Source organism: Wolffia australiana, chromosome 12 (assembly GCF_029677425.1).
Source record: "Wolffia australiana isolate 7733 chromosome 12, ASM2967742v1".
Classification (NCBI taxonomy): Eukaryota; Viridiplantae; Streptophyta; class Magnoliopsida; order Alismatales; family Araceae; genus Wolffia; species Wolffia australiana.
This window is the reverse complement of record NC_135846.1, coordinates 2692212-2707515: the sequence shown is the minus strand read 5'-3', so window position 1 is coordinate 2707515 and position 15304 is coordinate 2692212. Positions and strand designations below refer to the sequence as shown.

The 15304-nt window shown below is 39.5% G+C and overlaps 2 protein-coding genes across 2 annotated transcripts; both read right to left on the bottom strand.

Moving 5' to 3' along the window:
• Window positions 1-2341: 2341 nt before the first annotated feature.
• On the bottom strand, window positions 2342-7103 carry LOC144710351 (RING-H2 finger protein ATL51-like). Its single transcript, XM_078584096.1, has 2 exons — window positions 5366-7103; window positions 2342-2924 (listed from the first exon to the last, which is right to left on the bottom strand). Exons 1-2 carry the CDS (start codon window positions 5719-5721, stop codon window positions 2630-2632), a joined length of 651 nt encoding a protein of 216 aa, XP_078440222.1. The 5' UTR covers window positions 5722-7103; the 3' UTR covers window positions 2342-2629.
• Window positions 7104-9703: 2600 nt separating this feature from the next.
• On the bottom strand, window positions 9704-11891 carry LOC144710326 (RNA-binding (RRM/RBD/RNP motifs) family protein). Its single transcript, XM_078584062.1, has 4 exons — window positions 11523-11891; window positions 11193-11291; window positions 10386-10667; window positions 9704-9901 (listed from the first exon to the last, which is right to left on the bottom strand). Exons 1-4 carry the CDS (start codon window positions 11865-11867, stop codon window positions 9848-9850), a joined length of 780 nt encoding a protein of 259 aa, XP_078440188.1. The 5' UTR covers window positions 11868-11891; the 3' UTR covers window positions 9704-9847.
• Window positions 11892-15304: the final 3413 nt, after the last annotated feature.

Genomic DNA, 15304 nt, shown 5'->3' with positions numbered 1-15304 from the left:
ATCAACACACTTGCATGGTTTGACTTGATCATTCATTTTTTAGCAGACTTTAAATTCAATTTTGATCCTAATGTCTTCATTGGATTAGACTTATTCGTAAATTTAAGTATAAAAGTATTATTTTAATTCTTATTCATTTGGTACAACAATATTTTGACCAAGTCAACTATTTTAAAAACTTTAAAAAAATTTAAAAAGCTCTTTTTTGATTGCACCCATACTCATAATCGTACTCAATTTTATACATTTGAGTGAGATCAGAATTTTATTTTCTTACTGATAAATGTTGTGTTAAAACAACCACGTGATTTCTCCCATCAGCTACCTTGGCCTTCTCGCATACCCATTCAGACCCTTTGCCTTATAAGCACTGTTGTATAATATTTATTGGCCAAGAACACTTGACCACTGGTCAAGCCCCAACCTTTTATACATATGATTTCCACATAAGCATTTCCTGTGCAGGAATTCTACAATTTTTGTAGCTTCAATCTTAATAAGCTTTATATAAGTTTTGGATTTAGCTCTTGGAAGAATTTTGTGTATTCAATTACATTAGATTACTATGCACTGCATAATGATGGAAATGGATTCATTGACATTCTATTAATGAATAATATTTCAAATATATCGATATTTTATATTCTGGATTTGACTATGTTGTAATTTTGGAAGTCTACATAATTTGATCAAAAATATTTTTAAAACAACTATATTTAATCAAGTATGTAAGGAGACCACTATGAGAGGAATGATAATAAGGTATCATACAAGCAGATGGACACATAAAATTGAAGAAATATAGGTCAGATGCACATGAATAAATGAATTGGAACAAAGGGTAAAAAGAATGAAATCTAGAGATTCAATGGACAACCCTTTGTGGAAACATTTCAGAAGATTATGGTCAAAGTTAGTGGGCATGTCACCAATAGATGACTCTATCCAGAGATTATTATTGGAGATGAAGAATTAAACTTAGAGTCCAGAAACTCATATTTTACCCAATGCTCTGTATGGTTGACACATTTTTTTCCTTTGAAGGAAGTTCTGAGAGAGATATCTCGGCTCAATATCAATACTCGCCAAAAATTTGATGAGGATATTTGTATGCTAGCATAAAGGGAAATATTGTCAAATTCCTGTGGACATTAATATATGAATTGACGACAGATAATTCGAGGAACATGTCTCTTAGACTCATGCACAAAAATAGTTAATCTATGAGCTTAAATAAGAAGAAAGTCATATCGAATGTGAGATATGATACCATTAAATTGGAGAACTTAAATAAGAGGAATGTGAATAAGAAGAAAGTCATATCAAAGAAAGTCAATCAGTGCACAAGCCAGATTAAAAATAACTTCCCTTATTGCCTGTAGCAAACTGACCCTTGTCCAACTGGTATATCTAGCATGATGCCCTAAAAAGATTACAAATTTGGCATAGAGGTTACTAATTTCACAACAGCATTATATAAACCCTCTCACTGAAAATTGAATGGTATTACTCCTAGAGAAAATCTCACCCCAATGGATATACAGTGATATATAAATGTGAGAACTTACAATCTGGATGCGACCATGACTTTTTTTTTCATGTATAATGCACACACATATGTTTCTGTCACAAGTTGCACCATTACATTCTCAAACCCTTCAATGTTATAAATCCGTCTACATGAACATGAAATTCTCTATGTATCTCTTTGGTGTATCTGATAAAACTGGAACATTGAAAGAAGAGTCACATGAACCTATATTACTCGGTGTTTGTGTGCGATATTTCTGTAAAGATATCTTTATAACCTGATTCTGAGGTATACAAAGCATGCGCATGATTTTTGTGAAAATTTTCATCATTAGCTGCATTCTATAAAATCAATTACAAAAACACAAATTCCCCTATGCGTGGGTTATCTGTTTCTATGTGCAAGTAATCATGCAAGATATCACCCACATGATCTTTGTTGATTGTTTCACCATAGCAATGTATAAAGCTCTCTCTAATCTTAGAGTTCAACTCGTTATCTTATGAGACTTCAATTCTTTGATATCACCAAGCCCAATACTTCATCCCACCGCCCATGCAATTTATCCTCATTAAAAGCTGCATTATCTCTATAAACCCCTGTTTATCCCTTCATGACAATCACTCTAAATGCAGACATCAAACAAATGAACCCCCATTTTATTACTGCCTAATCTCCAAAACCCTTAACTGATACATTTAGTAACAAATTTCCGGAACACTCTAAATGCAGTCCATGATTCAATCGAATGTCCCATATTACCTTTGTCCCATCATCATACATTCTTATGGTCCTTTTACAAGCAAAATCTGAAAACATAAACTTTTCCATCTAAGATCTAAGAAATCCTTTCCGACCGGTTCAAGGTCAATCCTCCTAGCAAGATATGAGGATAGACAACTCTAAATTAAGATACAAAAGGGAGGAAGAAACAGTGACATGTCCTTTCACTATGATTCCAAGAAGTAAATCTTAGAAGTGATTGCAGAGGCTATTTATAGGGCATAACAACAGTTGAATTCGGCGCCTCATCAAACACCATGGACTACTCTGCCGTATGCAGAGGATGAAGTTTCCAGAATCTCTTCACTAAAATCATCACACCTCGGAAGAATGGGTGCCGCTAGTCGCTGGAGCTTTTGTCTCTGTCGGTGGGGCCAGCGGCAGTGGAAGCCGTGGTGGTAGCTGAGGAGGAGGAGGAGGGGGAGAGGAAAGATCTATGGTGGCTCGACAAATGGGACAACTGGTGTTGGCCTTCAGCCATGGATCTATGCAGGCAAGGTGGAAGGCATGTAGGCAGTCTGGCAAAAGACGAAGACTCTCTCCCTCACGAAACTCGGCCAAGCAGACTGGACACTCCTCTGCCATGACCAGCCCTTCTTCCTTCTTGTACCTGCAGATAGAATTCTCCTCACATCAACCTTGGCCATGTTGATGACATTGAGTATGAATATGACAATGTATTTTCATAAGGTTCTTTTCGCGTCCAAGGATATAGAATGGGAAGGTGGGATGATAAAAAATGACTAATGGAGCAGAGTTTGACGACATGACGGGACCAAACAAGGTCAGAGCAGATGAATGATGACAGAAAATGACAGACAGAGGATGAAGTCATTTCTATCATTAGTCATCAATCATCTCTCTGAGATGACAGATGAATGATGACACAAAATGATAAAGGGATGACAAGAGAGGGAGGGAGTCATTTCCATTATTTCTTTCATCACATTCCATTCTTCGCCATGAGTGAAGGAGTGAACGAGACTGATGATGAGAATGGTGACAATGACAAAATGCAGATGAATGACAGTTGAAAATAAGTCCTCTAAATGGATGACTGAACGAATGACCATTCATTCCCCTCCCTCAACAGGCATCCATCCTCCTGCCGTTACATCATATGGTTGGCAATGACAATGTGGTTCACAGCCATCCCTTATGTCAACTGTCACGTCAACGTCATCTACTTTGTTGACATTGACCTCTTTCATTACCATGGTCACATTTAGTCAGATACAGAACCTTTGATCAAGAATATCCAGTGATGATTTCAACAGGTCAAGCCGTCATCGTCAACCAGTTTAAAAATATGAACAATGACTGATGACGGATGACAAATGGGGGAGTTCTACCTGCAGACAGAGATCTGCCTCATATCAGACCTAAAATGTCAGCCTTTTTTACAACCTCACACGTCAACCATTACAGTCATCCACAAGTAGACATTGTTGTTGTGTTCTTTTTGTGCGAATTGTTAGTTCTGTTCGGTTTTCCGAACAGAACAAAAACAAATTCGAACAGAACATCGCACAAACCAGTGAGCGGTTCTTTTGTTCGCTTTGTGCGAATTTTTTTCTAGTTTTGTGCGAATGTGCGAATTTTATTCGTTTTTGAAAAAAAAAAAACATAACAAAGAACAACGCCCTGTGCGGTTCTTTTGTGCGAATTTTTTGTTCGTTTAAAACGAACAGAACAGAGCGACCATGTCTATCGACAAGGGGAGGATGACTATAATGGTTGTAGGATATGAAGTTGAATTCAATATGTCAAACCATGATTGTCATCCAGTTCATGAATATCAACAACAGCACGTGAAATGATGACTGATGACGATGGCGATGAAGAGGATGGTTTGACATGTTGAAGTCAACCAGTTCATGAACATCAACAACAGCGGATCATGGATGATGGATGACAGATGACGGATGACGAATGGGGAGTTCTACCTCCAGACAGTGATCTGCATCACGGTAGACTCGTAAAATGTCAACCTTTTTTACTACCTCATTCATCAACATCACGTAATTGATGAGAGTATGATGACTATAATGGTTGAAGGATATGCCGTTGACTTCAATGTGTCAGACGGTGCTTGTCAACCAGTTCAGGAATATTAACAGAGATGGATGGTAGATGACAATGAAATGATAATGGATGATGAAACCGATGCCGATGCCGATGTTGAGGGAGGATGATGGATGAGATGATGACAGATGACAATGCTGATGCCAATGAAGGATGACAGATGACGTTGACGGTGATGATGAAAGGATGCCGATGAAGGATAACAGATGACGTTGGCGGCAATGATGAAAGGATGCCGATGAAGGATAACTGATGACGTCAGCGGCGATGATGAAAGGATGCCGATGAAGGGTAACTGATCACGTTGACGGTGATGCCGGTAGGATGACGATGAAAGTATGGTGGATGAAGGATGACGGATGATGGATGACAATGAAAGTATGACTGATGACGGATGACAATGGAAGTATGATGAATGATGGATGACGGATAACGGGTGACAATGAAAGTATGATGAATGACCGATGACAGATGGCGATGAAAGTATGATGACTGACGGATCAAGGATGAAGGATGACGATGAAAGTATGATGGATGATGGATGACTGATGACAATGAAAGTATGATGAATGACGGATGATGGATGACAATGAAAGTATGACTGATGACGGATTCTGGGTGACAATGAAAGTATGATGAATGATGGATGACGGATGATGGGTGACAATGAAAATATGATGAATGATGGATGACGGATGATGGGTGACAATGAAAATATGATGAATGATGGATGACGGATGATGGGTGACAATGAAAATATGATGAATGATGGATGACGGATGATGGGTGACAATGAAAGTATGATGAATGACGCGGAGGACAATGAAGGTATGGTGAATGAAGGATGACAGATGACGGAGAACGATAGAAGTATGATGAATGACGGATGACAATGAAAGTATGGCGGATGCCGGTGAAATTATGAAGTATGAAAGGGATGACGGATGACGGATGACGGAGTTGTACCTGCAGACAGCGATCCGCCTCATAGTGGACTCGTCCAGGCCGCCTCCGCCGGCGGCAGCGGCGGCGTCGCGGCGGAAGGAGGAGGAGGGGACTGCCGGGCCGGCGAGGCGGCGGCGGCGGCGGCGGCGGAGGCGGGCGGCGGCGAGGTTGTACGCGGCGAGGAGGACGGCGGCGGCGAGGATGGCGATGAGAGCGATGAGCAGAGGAGATAGAGAGAGAGAGAAGGAGCTCTCGCCCAAGCCCAGCGGCGACGGCGGCGGAAAGAGCACCGTTATGTCGCAGAATTGCGGGCAGTACACCGTGCACACCGCCCGCGAGCACTCGTCCGTGGCGGCGCCACCGCCGCTTCCCGCCATGGGAGATCTCGCGCTCTCTGCGACGAGATATCTCTTCTGGGAAGGAGATGGGTGGTCGTGCAGGAGAGAGAGATGGAGATGGCGATGGAGACCCTGCTAGAGCTAGAGAGATGTATGATGGGGAGAGAGGAACGCGACAGATAATGAGAGAGAGAACGAGAGAGAGAGAGAAAGTGGGAAGAAGATGGGTTGTCCTGCAGGAGAGAGAGATGAAGATGGCGATGGAGACGCTGCTAGAGCTAGAGAGAAGTATGATGGGGAGAGAGGGACGCGACAGATAATGAGAGAGAGAGAGAAAGAGAAAGTGGGAAGAAGATGGGTAGTCCTGCAGGAGAGAGAGATGGAGATGGCGATGGAGACGCTGCTAGAGCTAGAGAGATGTATGATGGGGAGAGAGGGACGCGACTGATAATGAGAGAGAGAGAGAGAGACTGGGGAGAGGAGATATCTCTTCTGGGAAGAAAAGGGGTAATACTGCAGGAAAGAGAGATGGAGATGGTGATGGAGACGCTGCTAGAGTTAGAGAGATGTATGATGGGGAGAGAGGAACGCGACAGATAATGAGAGAAAGAGAGAAAGAGAGAGAGAGAAAGAGAGAGAGAGAGAGAGAGAGAGAGAAAGTGGGAAGAAGAAGGGTAATACTGCAGGAGAGAGAGATGGAGATAGCGACGGAGACGCTGCTAGAGCTAGAGAGATGTATGATGAGAGAGGGGGAGAGAGGAAGACGACAGTTAATGAGAGAGAGAGAAAAAAAAAAGAGGGGAGAGGAGATATCTCTTCTGGGAAGAAGGGTTATCCTGCAGGAGAGAGAGATGGAGGTAGAGAGATGTATGATGAGAGAGGGGAGAGAGGAAGACGACAGATAATGAGAGAGAGAGAAAAAAAAATGGGGAGAGGAGATATCTCTTCTGGGAAGAGGGGTAATCCTGCAGGAGAGAGAGAGATGGAGATAGAGATAGAGCCAGAGCTAGAGCTAGAGAGATGTATGATGAGAGAGGGGGAGAAAGGAAGACGACAGATAATGAGCGAGAGAGAGAGAAAGTGGAGAGAGATGTATGATGAGTGAGAAAGCAGGGAGAGGGAGGGGAACCCGACAGAATGAGAGAGAGAGAGAGAGAGGAAGCCGACAGATAATGTGTGAGAGAGAACGAGAGAGAAGAGAAGAGCGAAGCGAGAAAGGAAGAAAGAGATAGAAGAGAGAAAGAAAGAAAGAGAGGAGAGAAAGAGTTGGAAAAAATAGAGAGGAGAAATAGAGAGGAAGAAGGAGAAATAGAGAGAGAGAGAGAGATAAGAGAGAAAGAGTTGGAAAAATAGAGAGGACGAGAGAGAAATAGAAAGAGAGAAAGAAAGAGAGGCAAAAGAGAGAGACGAGAGAAAGATTTGGTAAATAGAGAGGAAGAGAGAAAGAGAGAGGAAGAGAGAGAAAAGGTAGAAGAGAGAGAGTTGGAAAATGGAGAGGAAGAGAGAGAAAGAGTTGGAAAATAGAGGGGAAAAGAGAAAGAGTTGGAAGATAGAGAGGAAAAGAGAAAGTTGGAAAATAGAGAGTAAAAGAGAGAGTTAGAAAAGAGAGAGGAAGAAAGAGAAGAGAGAGAGAGAGAGAGAGAGAGAGAGTAGACAGATAATGAGAGAGAGGGAGACAGAATTGTTTTGTTCCTAATTTAAAAAGAAATGGGAGCTGTCAAAGGAATCAGAAAGTTTTGAGTATTTTCTTTTATTCTTCGTGGAGCTTGGAAAAGAAGTAAATCATTTGGCCCTTTGTTTAAGTAGTAGGGGTAAGAGGGTTGTCTAATTTTTACTTTTTTCGTTTATTCAATTTATAAAAGAATTAATTTCAGTTAACAATTTCCAGTATATTAGAGAAGGGGGATATTTTGTTTTCTATGAAAAAATTCAATATTGTTTGAAATTTACTTATGAATTGAAATTTTGGAAGGGATATTTATTGGAAATTTGACTTCCCTCTCTCTCTACTGGCAGAGTAGGTAGCCCCTGCCACGTGGAATGCCAAAAACAAAAACTCAAAACCTATCTCTCTCTCTTCATAAAGAGGGAAAAGATCCACTCAATCCAGCAACTCTCTCTCTATACGACATGTCTCTTTCTCCCTCCTGACTCTCTCTCTCTCCAACTCTAAGTCTCTCACTCCATTTTCTTCTTTAAGGTAGCAACCTCCAACTACTCAATAGTGAGTGGTGGAAACAAGCCTTCTTTTTCTCTCTCTTTCTCTCTCTCCATACGAAGAGAGAGAGAGAGGGATAGAGAGAGAGAGAGAGAGAGGTGGGGTAAAAAGAAGGAAAAAGACCACATAGGTTCTCTCTCTCTTTCTCTCTCCGTATCTCTCGCTATCTCTATCCCTATCATTCTCTATCTCTATCTCCATCTATGTTTCTATCCCTTTCTCTATCCCCATCTCCATCTTCACCTATATCTCTATCTCCATCTCATCTTATCTCTATCTCTATCTCCGTCTACATCTCCATCTTCACCTGTATCTCTATCTCCATCTCATCTTATCTCTATCTCTATCTCCGTCTACATCTCCATCTTCACCTATATCTCCATCTCCATCTCAGTCTCTATCTCTATCTCCATCGCAGTCTCTATCTCTATCTCTATCTCTATCTCCATCTCTATCTCCATCTCTATCTCCATCTCTATCTCCATCTCCATCTCCATCTCCATCTCCATCTCTATCTCCATCTCCATCTCCATCTCTATCACTATCTCCATCTCCATCTCCATCTCCATCTACATCTCTATCTCCATCTCCATCTCTATGTCTATCTCCATCTCTATTTCTATCTATATCTCTATCTCTATCTCTATCTCTATCTCTATCTCTCTATCTCTACGTCCATCTCCTTTAGGTACTTTGGTAGAGATAGAGAGTCTTCTTTTTTGGTTCTTTCTCTCTGTAAGTAGAGAGAGATAGAGAGAGAAAGGAGCTCTGCTACTTTTACTCTCTCTTTTGAACAGGAAGGTAGGTCGACGATGGGAATAGCGGGGCCCACTTTTCACATGAGAGGCTTATTAGCTGGCGCGTTATTAAGAAAAAACCCAAAAGAAAAAATCAATTACAAATTGCTCGGTAGATTTTCCCAACGATTTATCCTTTTCAAATACATAAATATTCTAAATTTCTTGTGCGCAGGTTTAAAATCAAGATACTCCTAATTTAATATTTTTCATTTATTCAAAACAGAAGTTTGCCAAAATTACAAAACCATCCTAGTCCTTGTAAAATTAGCTTTCAACCCTCAAACTGGGATATTTGCAAACAAATTGAGAAATTTTATATAAAATATACACATCGCGGACCCCAGATGGTGATCGCTGACCAACCCAAACATCACTATCGGAAAAGCAAATGCTTTAAAAAATATTTGATTTAATTGCATTTTTCACATTTCCTAATGTTTTATACCCTTTGGAATTAAATTCGTGACCCTGCTCCATTTATTATATTGTTTTAAAGTAATTTCATTTAGAGTAAAATCAGTCACCTTTAAGATTAGATCTGCAGTAGATTAGATCAGTCAGGGGAAAACCAGCTAATTAGTATTAGATCAGCGATTAATCTTGAATAATAGATCCTCTCAGTACTTCTCTCCAGCGGAAAACCAGATAAGAAATTGAATTCTACAGTAATTTCTCTCAATTTTCTCTAAAATTCTATTGGTTTCATATTTTAAATTTGTGAACCATGGACCTTCTATCACTTGTTTTAGTTTGATTTATTGTCTCCAATCACTTCCACTTAACCCAAAAAATATATAAAAATTAGCCAATATTCCTGTGCATCAACCAAGAATCACCGTTGATTATGACAGAAAATGATTTACTCTTTCAAATCCCAAAAAAACCAAATAAAAATCAGCCAATACTGTGTATCAACCATAAAAATCAGGCAATTTTAATTAAGCGGAAGTCACCATCGGGAAGGGCAATAATGGAATTTTCTTCTACCCTGGCAAGGACAGGCTGGCCGGAATTTTCTTATGATATAATATCTTATGAAAAATCTCAGATTATTCAATAAAATAATTGAAGGGTTAAACATTAAAAAATTACTTGACAATATTCCTCTGTAATTCCACAAACCATCCCAGGCAAAGATAATTTCTGGTCAACTATCCTTCCTCTCGCTAACTTTCAAACGAACTGGCCTCCCCATCAGCTCCTGAATAGAATTCAATCATTGAAGATATGTTTAAAACTATGATCATCATATCGATTATCTTAAAAAGGACACACTTAAAAGAATATTTATTTAAAGCATTTTGAAATATTGCAAGAAAAAACTTATTGGCCTTTGGGGGAAGCCAAAAATTTTGAGATAAGACATTTTGACACAGCGTTAAATGACTATAGAGGAGAGAAATATAAAAGTATCAACTTTACTATGTAAAAAAATGAACGAAATCAGCTTTCTAGCTCTGGGCAAGCGAAAACTTTTGAGATCAGAGATTTGACACAAACGTAAAATGACTCTTTAGAGAAAGTACAAACAATCAAAATATGACATTTGACAAAAACATAAAACACGTTATTTATTTATAGAAAAAATGGTAAAAATTAACTTTATTAGCATCTGGGGAAGCCAAAAACTTCTGAGATATTTAAATAAAAAAGGTTTTATTGCTTTAAAAAAGAAATGTTTGTACCTTTCCATCCAATGCAGATATGGCAGCCTGCATCTCCTCCTCTGTAGAGAAGGCGACAAAGCCATACCCAGCAGCCTTCCCGGTGGGTGTGTCGAAGACCACCCTCGCCGACACGGGCGACGAGCTTCCAGCGAAGAACTCTTTGAGATTATTTGATCTTACCTTCCAAGAAAGGTTGGAAACATAGATTTTGTGACGAGATTCAACGGTGGCATTAGCCGGACGAGGCGGCTTCTTCATGCTCTTTGCGAATTCAACCCGGATTATTCTTTCTTGCAGCTCCTGTACATTAAAAACACGTGAACAGTTAGTAAAAAACATGTGATTTGATCCAGGATAGAGCTATCAGTCAGTGACAAGGCACAGGCTATACGACAATGATGGCGACAACCATGAATGACAAAGACGGTGGAGAAGTTTGTCAATTCATGAACTAAATAAACGAAATATTTCAGGATACTGAAGATTTATCTAAAGGAATTTCCCCACAAATAAAGAAGAATCACATCAACTCCCACTTTTATCATTTGGACCAAAGAAAGACAAGACAAAGAACGATATTAGTTCATTCAATGGCAAAAAGGAGGGCACATTCAGAAAGAAGAATTAAGCGTTCCTTAATTAGATCTTATGATGCTCGTTCACGATTATGATGCATCAAATACCTCGTGAATATGAAGAATCGCCTCGAGATACTTACCAACACAAATGAAGAACAATCAAATACATCACCCATTTCATCAATTGAATGAGATAGAGATAGAGAAAGAAGAGAGTTCATTGAATATCACAAAACAAAATGCTTACGTATGAGTCAAATTTCTCGATGAGAGCCTGGGCCTCCTCCGAAGTACTCATGGTGATGAACGCAAAACCTTTCCCTCTACCTCCCTTCTGCTTGATAATCTGGGCAACAACAAAAAAAAAAATCAAATGTCCTTCGGTAATCAAAATAATAGTAGTAATGACGATTGAGCGAGTGTTTATTTATGACGATTTTTCACTCTTCAAACTAAGATAAATGGGCAAACCTAAAATTTTCGACTTGAACTTTCATCATCATGAATCGAACGCGTCAACGAAAATCTAACAAAATTTAAACCCTAAGTGAATCGATTCTACAGAAATCAAGACTACCTCTACATCCGCAACGGTGCCGCACTGCCCGAAAAGCTCCCTCATTTCTGGCGCAGTGAAATTCCATGGCAAATTAGCCACGTACAGCTTCCGCCGCTTGTCCCCCTCTCCTTCATCCGATTGACTAGTCTCCACTGATTCCTCCACAGCCAAGCACGTCCGCTCCACCGAGAATTTCTTCCTCAATCGTTCGAACGGGAGAGAACGCCACGAGATTTGCCGAGGATAGATCGATAGAGAATTACATCTGTAGTTCGGGATACGAACACTCATGCCGAGCGGATTCGATTTCGTCGAGGAATTTCCAGCGAAAATCGCCGGCAACGCCATCCTTGCCGCCGCCATGGATCGAGCTCGGCGCAAGAAAACGATCTTCTATCCTTGGGATAGTTTTTATTGTGGATAAGATGGGCCCATACTTAATATCGGCCCAAATTAATAAAGGCCCATTTGGGCCCAATTAAAGTAACTCGTAACTAGGGTTGGACATTTAGGACCGAGGACCGGTTTGACCGTACCGAACCATGATCGTGGACCGGTTCGTCAACAAGGTTTAGGTCCATGGTTCAAACCGGACCGCAACTGGAAGTATACTATTTAAAATATTTTTTTTATAAAATTCTACAAAATATCAAATCCAACTCGTCTGAAGGTTCATCGACTTTGTAACCCGCTCGTAAACTCAGTCCTCAAAACCTCTACTCAAACCGAGTGAACTAAAGCATCTAGACAAAACCATTATGACACATTTTAATGATTAAAACAATGAAAAATTATTTTACAATCTTCAATGTATCTCAGTATAAATACATTTCCATACATAGTATCTCGATAAAGGTTCAAATATAAATATGACGAAAGATAGATGGCCAGAATTCTATATTAGGCAGGAAATATATAGACAGTTATGATCACATCTAGGCGAGACCATTCCAACACATTATATTGATTAAAATAATGAAACATTCTTTTATAATTTACAACGTATCTCAGTATAAATACAGTTCCATACATAGTATCTCGATAAAGGTTCAAATATAAATATGACGAAAGATAGATGGCCAGAATTCTATATTAGGCAGGAAATATATAGACAGTTATGATCACATCTAGGCGAGACCATTCCAACACATTATATTGATTAAAATAATGAAACATTCTTTTATAATTTACAATGTATCTCAGTATAAATACATTTCCATACATAGTATCTCGATAAAGGTTCAAATATAAATATGACGAAAGATAGATGGCCAGAATTCTATATTAGGCAGGAAATATATAGACAGTTATGATCACATCTAGGCGAGACCATTCCAACACATTATATTGATTAAAATAATGAAACATTCTTTTATAATTTACAACGTATCTCAGTATAAATACAGTTCCATACATAGTATCTCGATAAAGGTTCAAATATAAATATGACGAAAGATAGATGGCCAGAATTCTATATTAGGCAGGAAATATATAGACAGTTATGATCACATCTAGGCGAGACCATTCCAACACATTATATTGATTAAAATGCAAATCCATGTATAGTACCTCAATTAGTGGAATACAACAATTTATTATGGTCTCCACTCACATTTATCTCTCTCTCTCTCTCGATATATATATCTAATCTTATCTTCATTATCATCCTTCTTGTTCATTACAACTCAAGGAGATTTGTAATGTCCAGCAGGGTGCCAGAGCTTTAGTCTAAGCTTTTTATGCCCAGCGCTCCCCCACCACCCGGCCCCCGAACAGAAATGGAACAAAACTGCAGACTATTTGACGAATGACTGACTGAAATGATGTTTGGCCTCATCTTGTCTGTTTCATGTTGTTGTCCGTCTTCTGACCTAGAGCATTATATCTAGGTCAGATTGAGGGGATGTGTGAAGGAAAAGAATAACATATGCAGAAGGAAACAAACTATTATCATTGTGGTTAAGATGGGCCTGGACCAGATATTGGACTAACAAGTGAAGGTTCAGATTTTAATATTTTGCCCTTTAAACTTGTTTGGGATGAATTTTAAAATAATGATGAAGTGGTTAGGGATCGAAGGAGACAACACATAGAGATTTTTTTTCCAAAAATAATGCTTTTAAACATGGGCAACATTGCGATGTTTAATATATTTCATCCTTTGGTTATCTAGCATTGTCATATCATCCTTGTCAAATACATATCTCACCGGTCGTCACCTTCATTCACAAGGCAGTACATTATATTTGAACCTTTTTGTCGTGAAAATAATTTTTCAATATAAAACAAAAGCCCCTTTTCGTGCCCTCGTGCCTAAAAAAAACACTTATTTTATTCAAAACAAGCGAGTTTAGTCATCTACAATTTATTGGGAAAAAAACAGTTTTGAGTTCATGCGACAATCAATGTATTTCCTGTTTTACGTTGTCATTAATATAATACTGCAAGAGTTCGTGTTCCCAGATTTTATTTTATTTTTTAAACGTGGCGGCGTGTCATCGGTTGTGTGTTCTCCATTTCTTAGTATAGAGTCATTGCAATTCTTTCGTATATAATTTTTAACAATACTAAATGTGCAGTATTCTTGCATATTATATGTACATTAAGTTAAGTGAATTGTATAAATATCAATTTTTCCTCTCGCTTAGGGCCTGCTAGAAAGTGATGTGATGGGGAAGTTCATAGAGAGAAAACACGAGAGATAGAAAGGGACATTCAAAGAACGAGATGGAGAATGAGAATAGTTGTAGCTGTTTGCAACCGATACTGTTAATTAGAGAGAGAGAGATGATAGAGAGAGTCGGGAGAGAGAGATGAAGGTAGTAAAATCTAGAGAGGGAAAATAAGACATGAGAGAGAGAGCGATGGTGCGGCTGTAGAGAGAGAGAGAGAGAGAAGGCGCAAGTTTGGAACCAGATCTGAAGAGAGCGGTAGAGAGAGAGGTGCAGAGAGGCAAACAGAGAGAGATTGATCTTAATGGAGAGAGAGATGAGAAGAGAGAGAAAAGAGGTAGAGAGACTGAGAGCTAGAAGAGGAAAGGCAAAGGAGAGATACATTAAGAAAGAAACAAGAGATGGGTATGGAAATATAGAGATGAAGATAGTAATGATGTAGAGAGAGAGATAGAGAGAGAAAATGGTAAAGACCGACAAAGAAACCAACGTTCGAGATAGGATCAAATTAAGTACATAAAGACGAAAAGGAAATCTAGAGAGAGAGATGAGATACGGCCCACGAATGTAGAGCAAGAGATACACAGAGACGGTGAAGAACCCGATGTTCAGGATAGGATAAGATAAGCTACAGGGAGATGAAAAAGAAAGCTAGAGAGAGGTAAAGAGAGAGATGACAAATTCATGTAGAGGGGTAAAGAGCCCGACTTTCAATTTTCAAATAGGATCTCAATTAAAATACGGGGCGACGAAAAGGAAAGCTAGAGAGGAAGAGAGAGAAAGAGAGAGAGAGAGAGAAAGTCCCTGACACAGAGACCCCTAAGTTCGAGAGAGACATACATATTACAAAGTGCAAGTGGGTATTAAAAAATAGGCAGGGCGACGAAAAGGAAAGTTAGAGAGAGAGAGAGGGAGAGTCACAGAGAGAAAGAGAGAGAGAGGGGGAGAGAGACAGTGACAGAGAGAGTAATAGAGTCAGTCTCACAGAGGGGAAGAGAGAGGGAGTCACAGAGAGAGAAAGGGAGAGACAGAGAGAGAAAGGAGAGTCGCAGAGAGAGAAAAGGGGGATCGCAGAGAGGAAGAGGGAGAGAGTCTCAGAGAGGAAGAGAGAGAGAGTCAAAAAGGTGA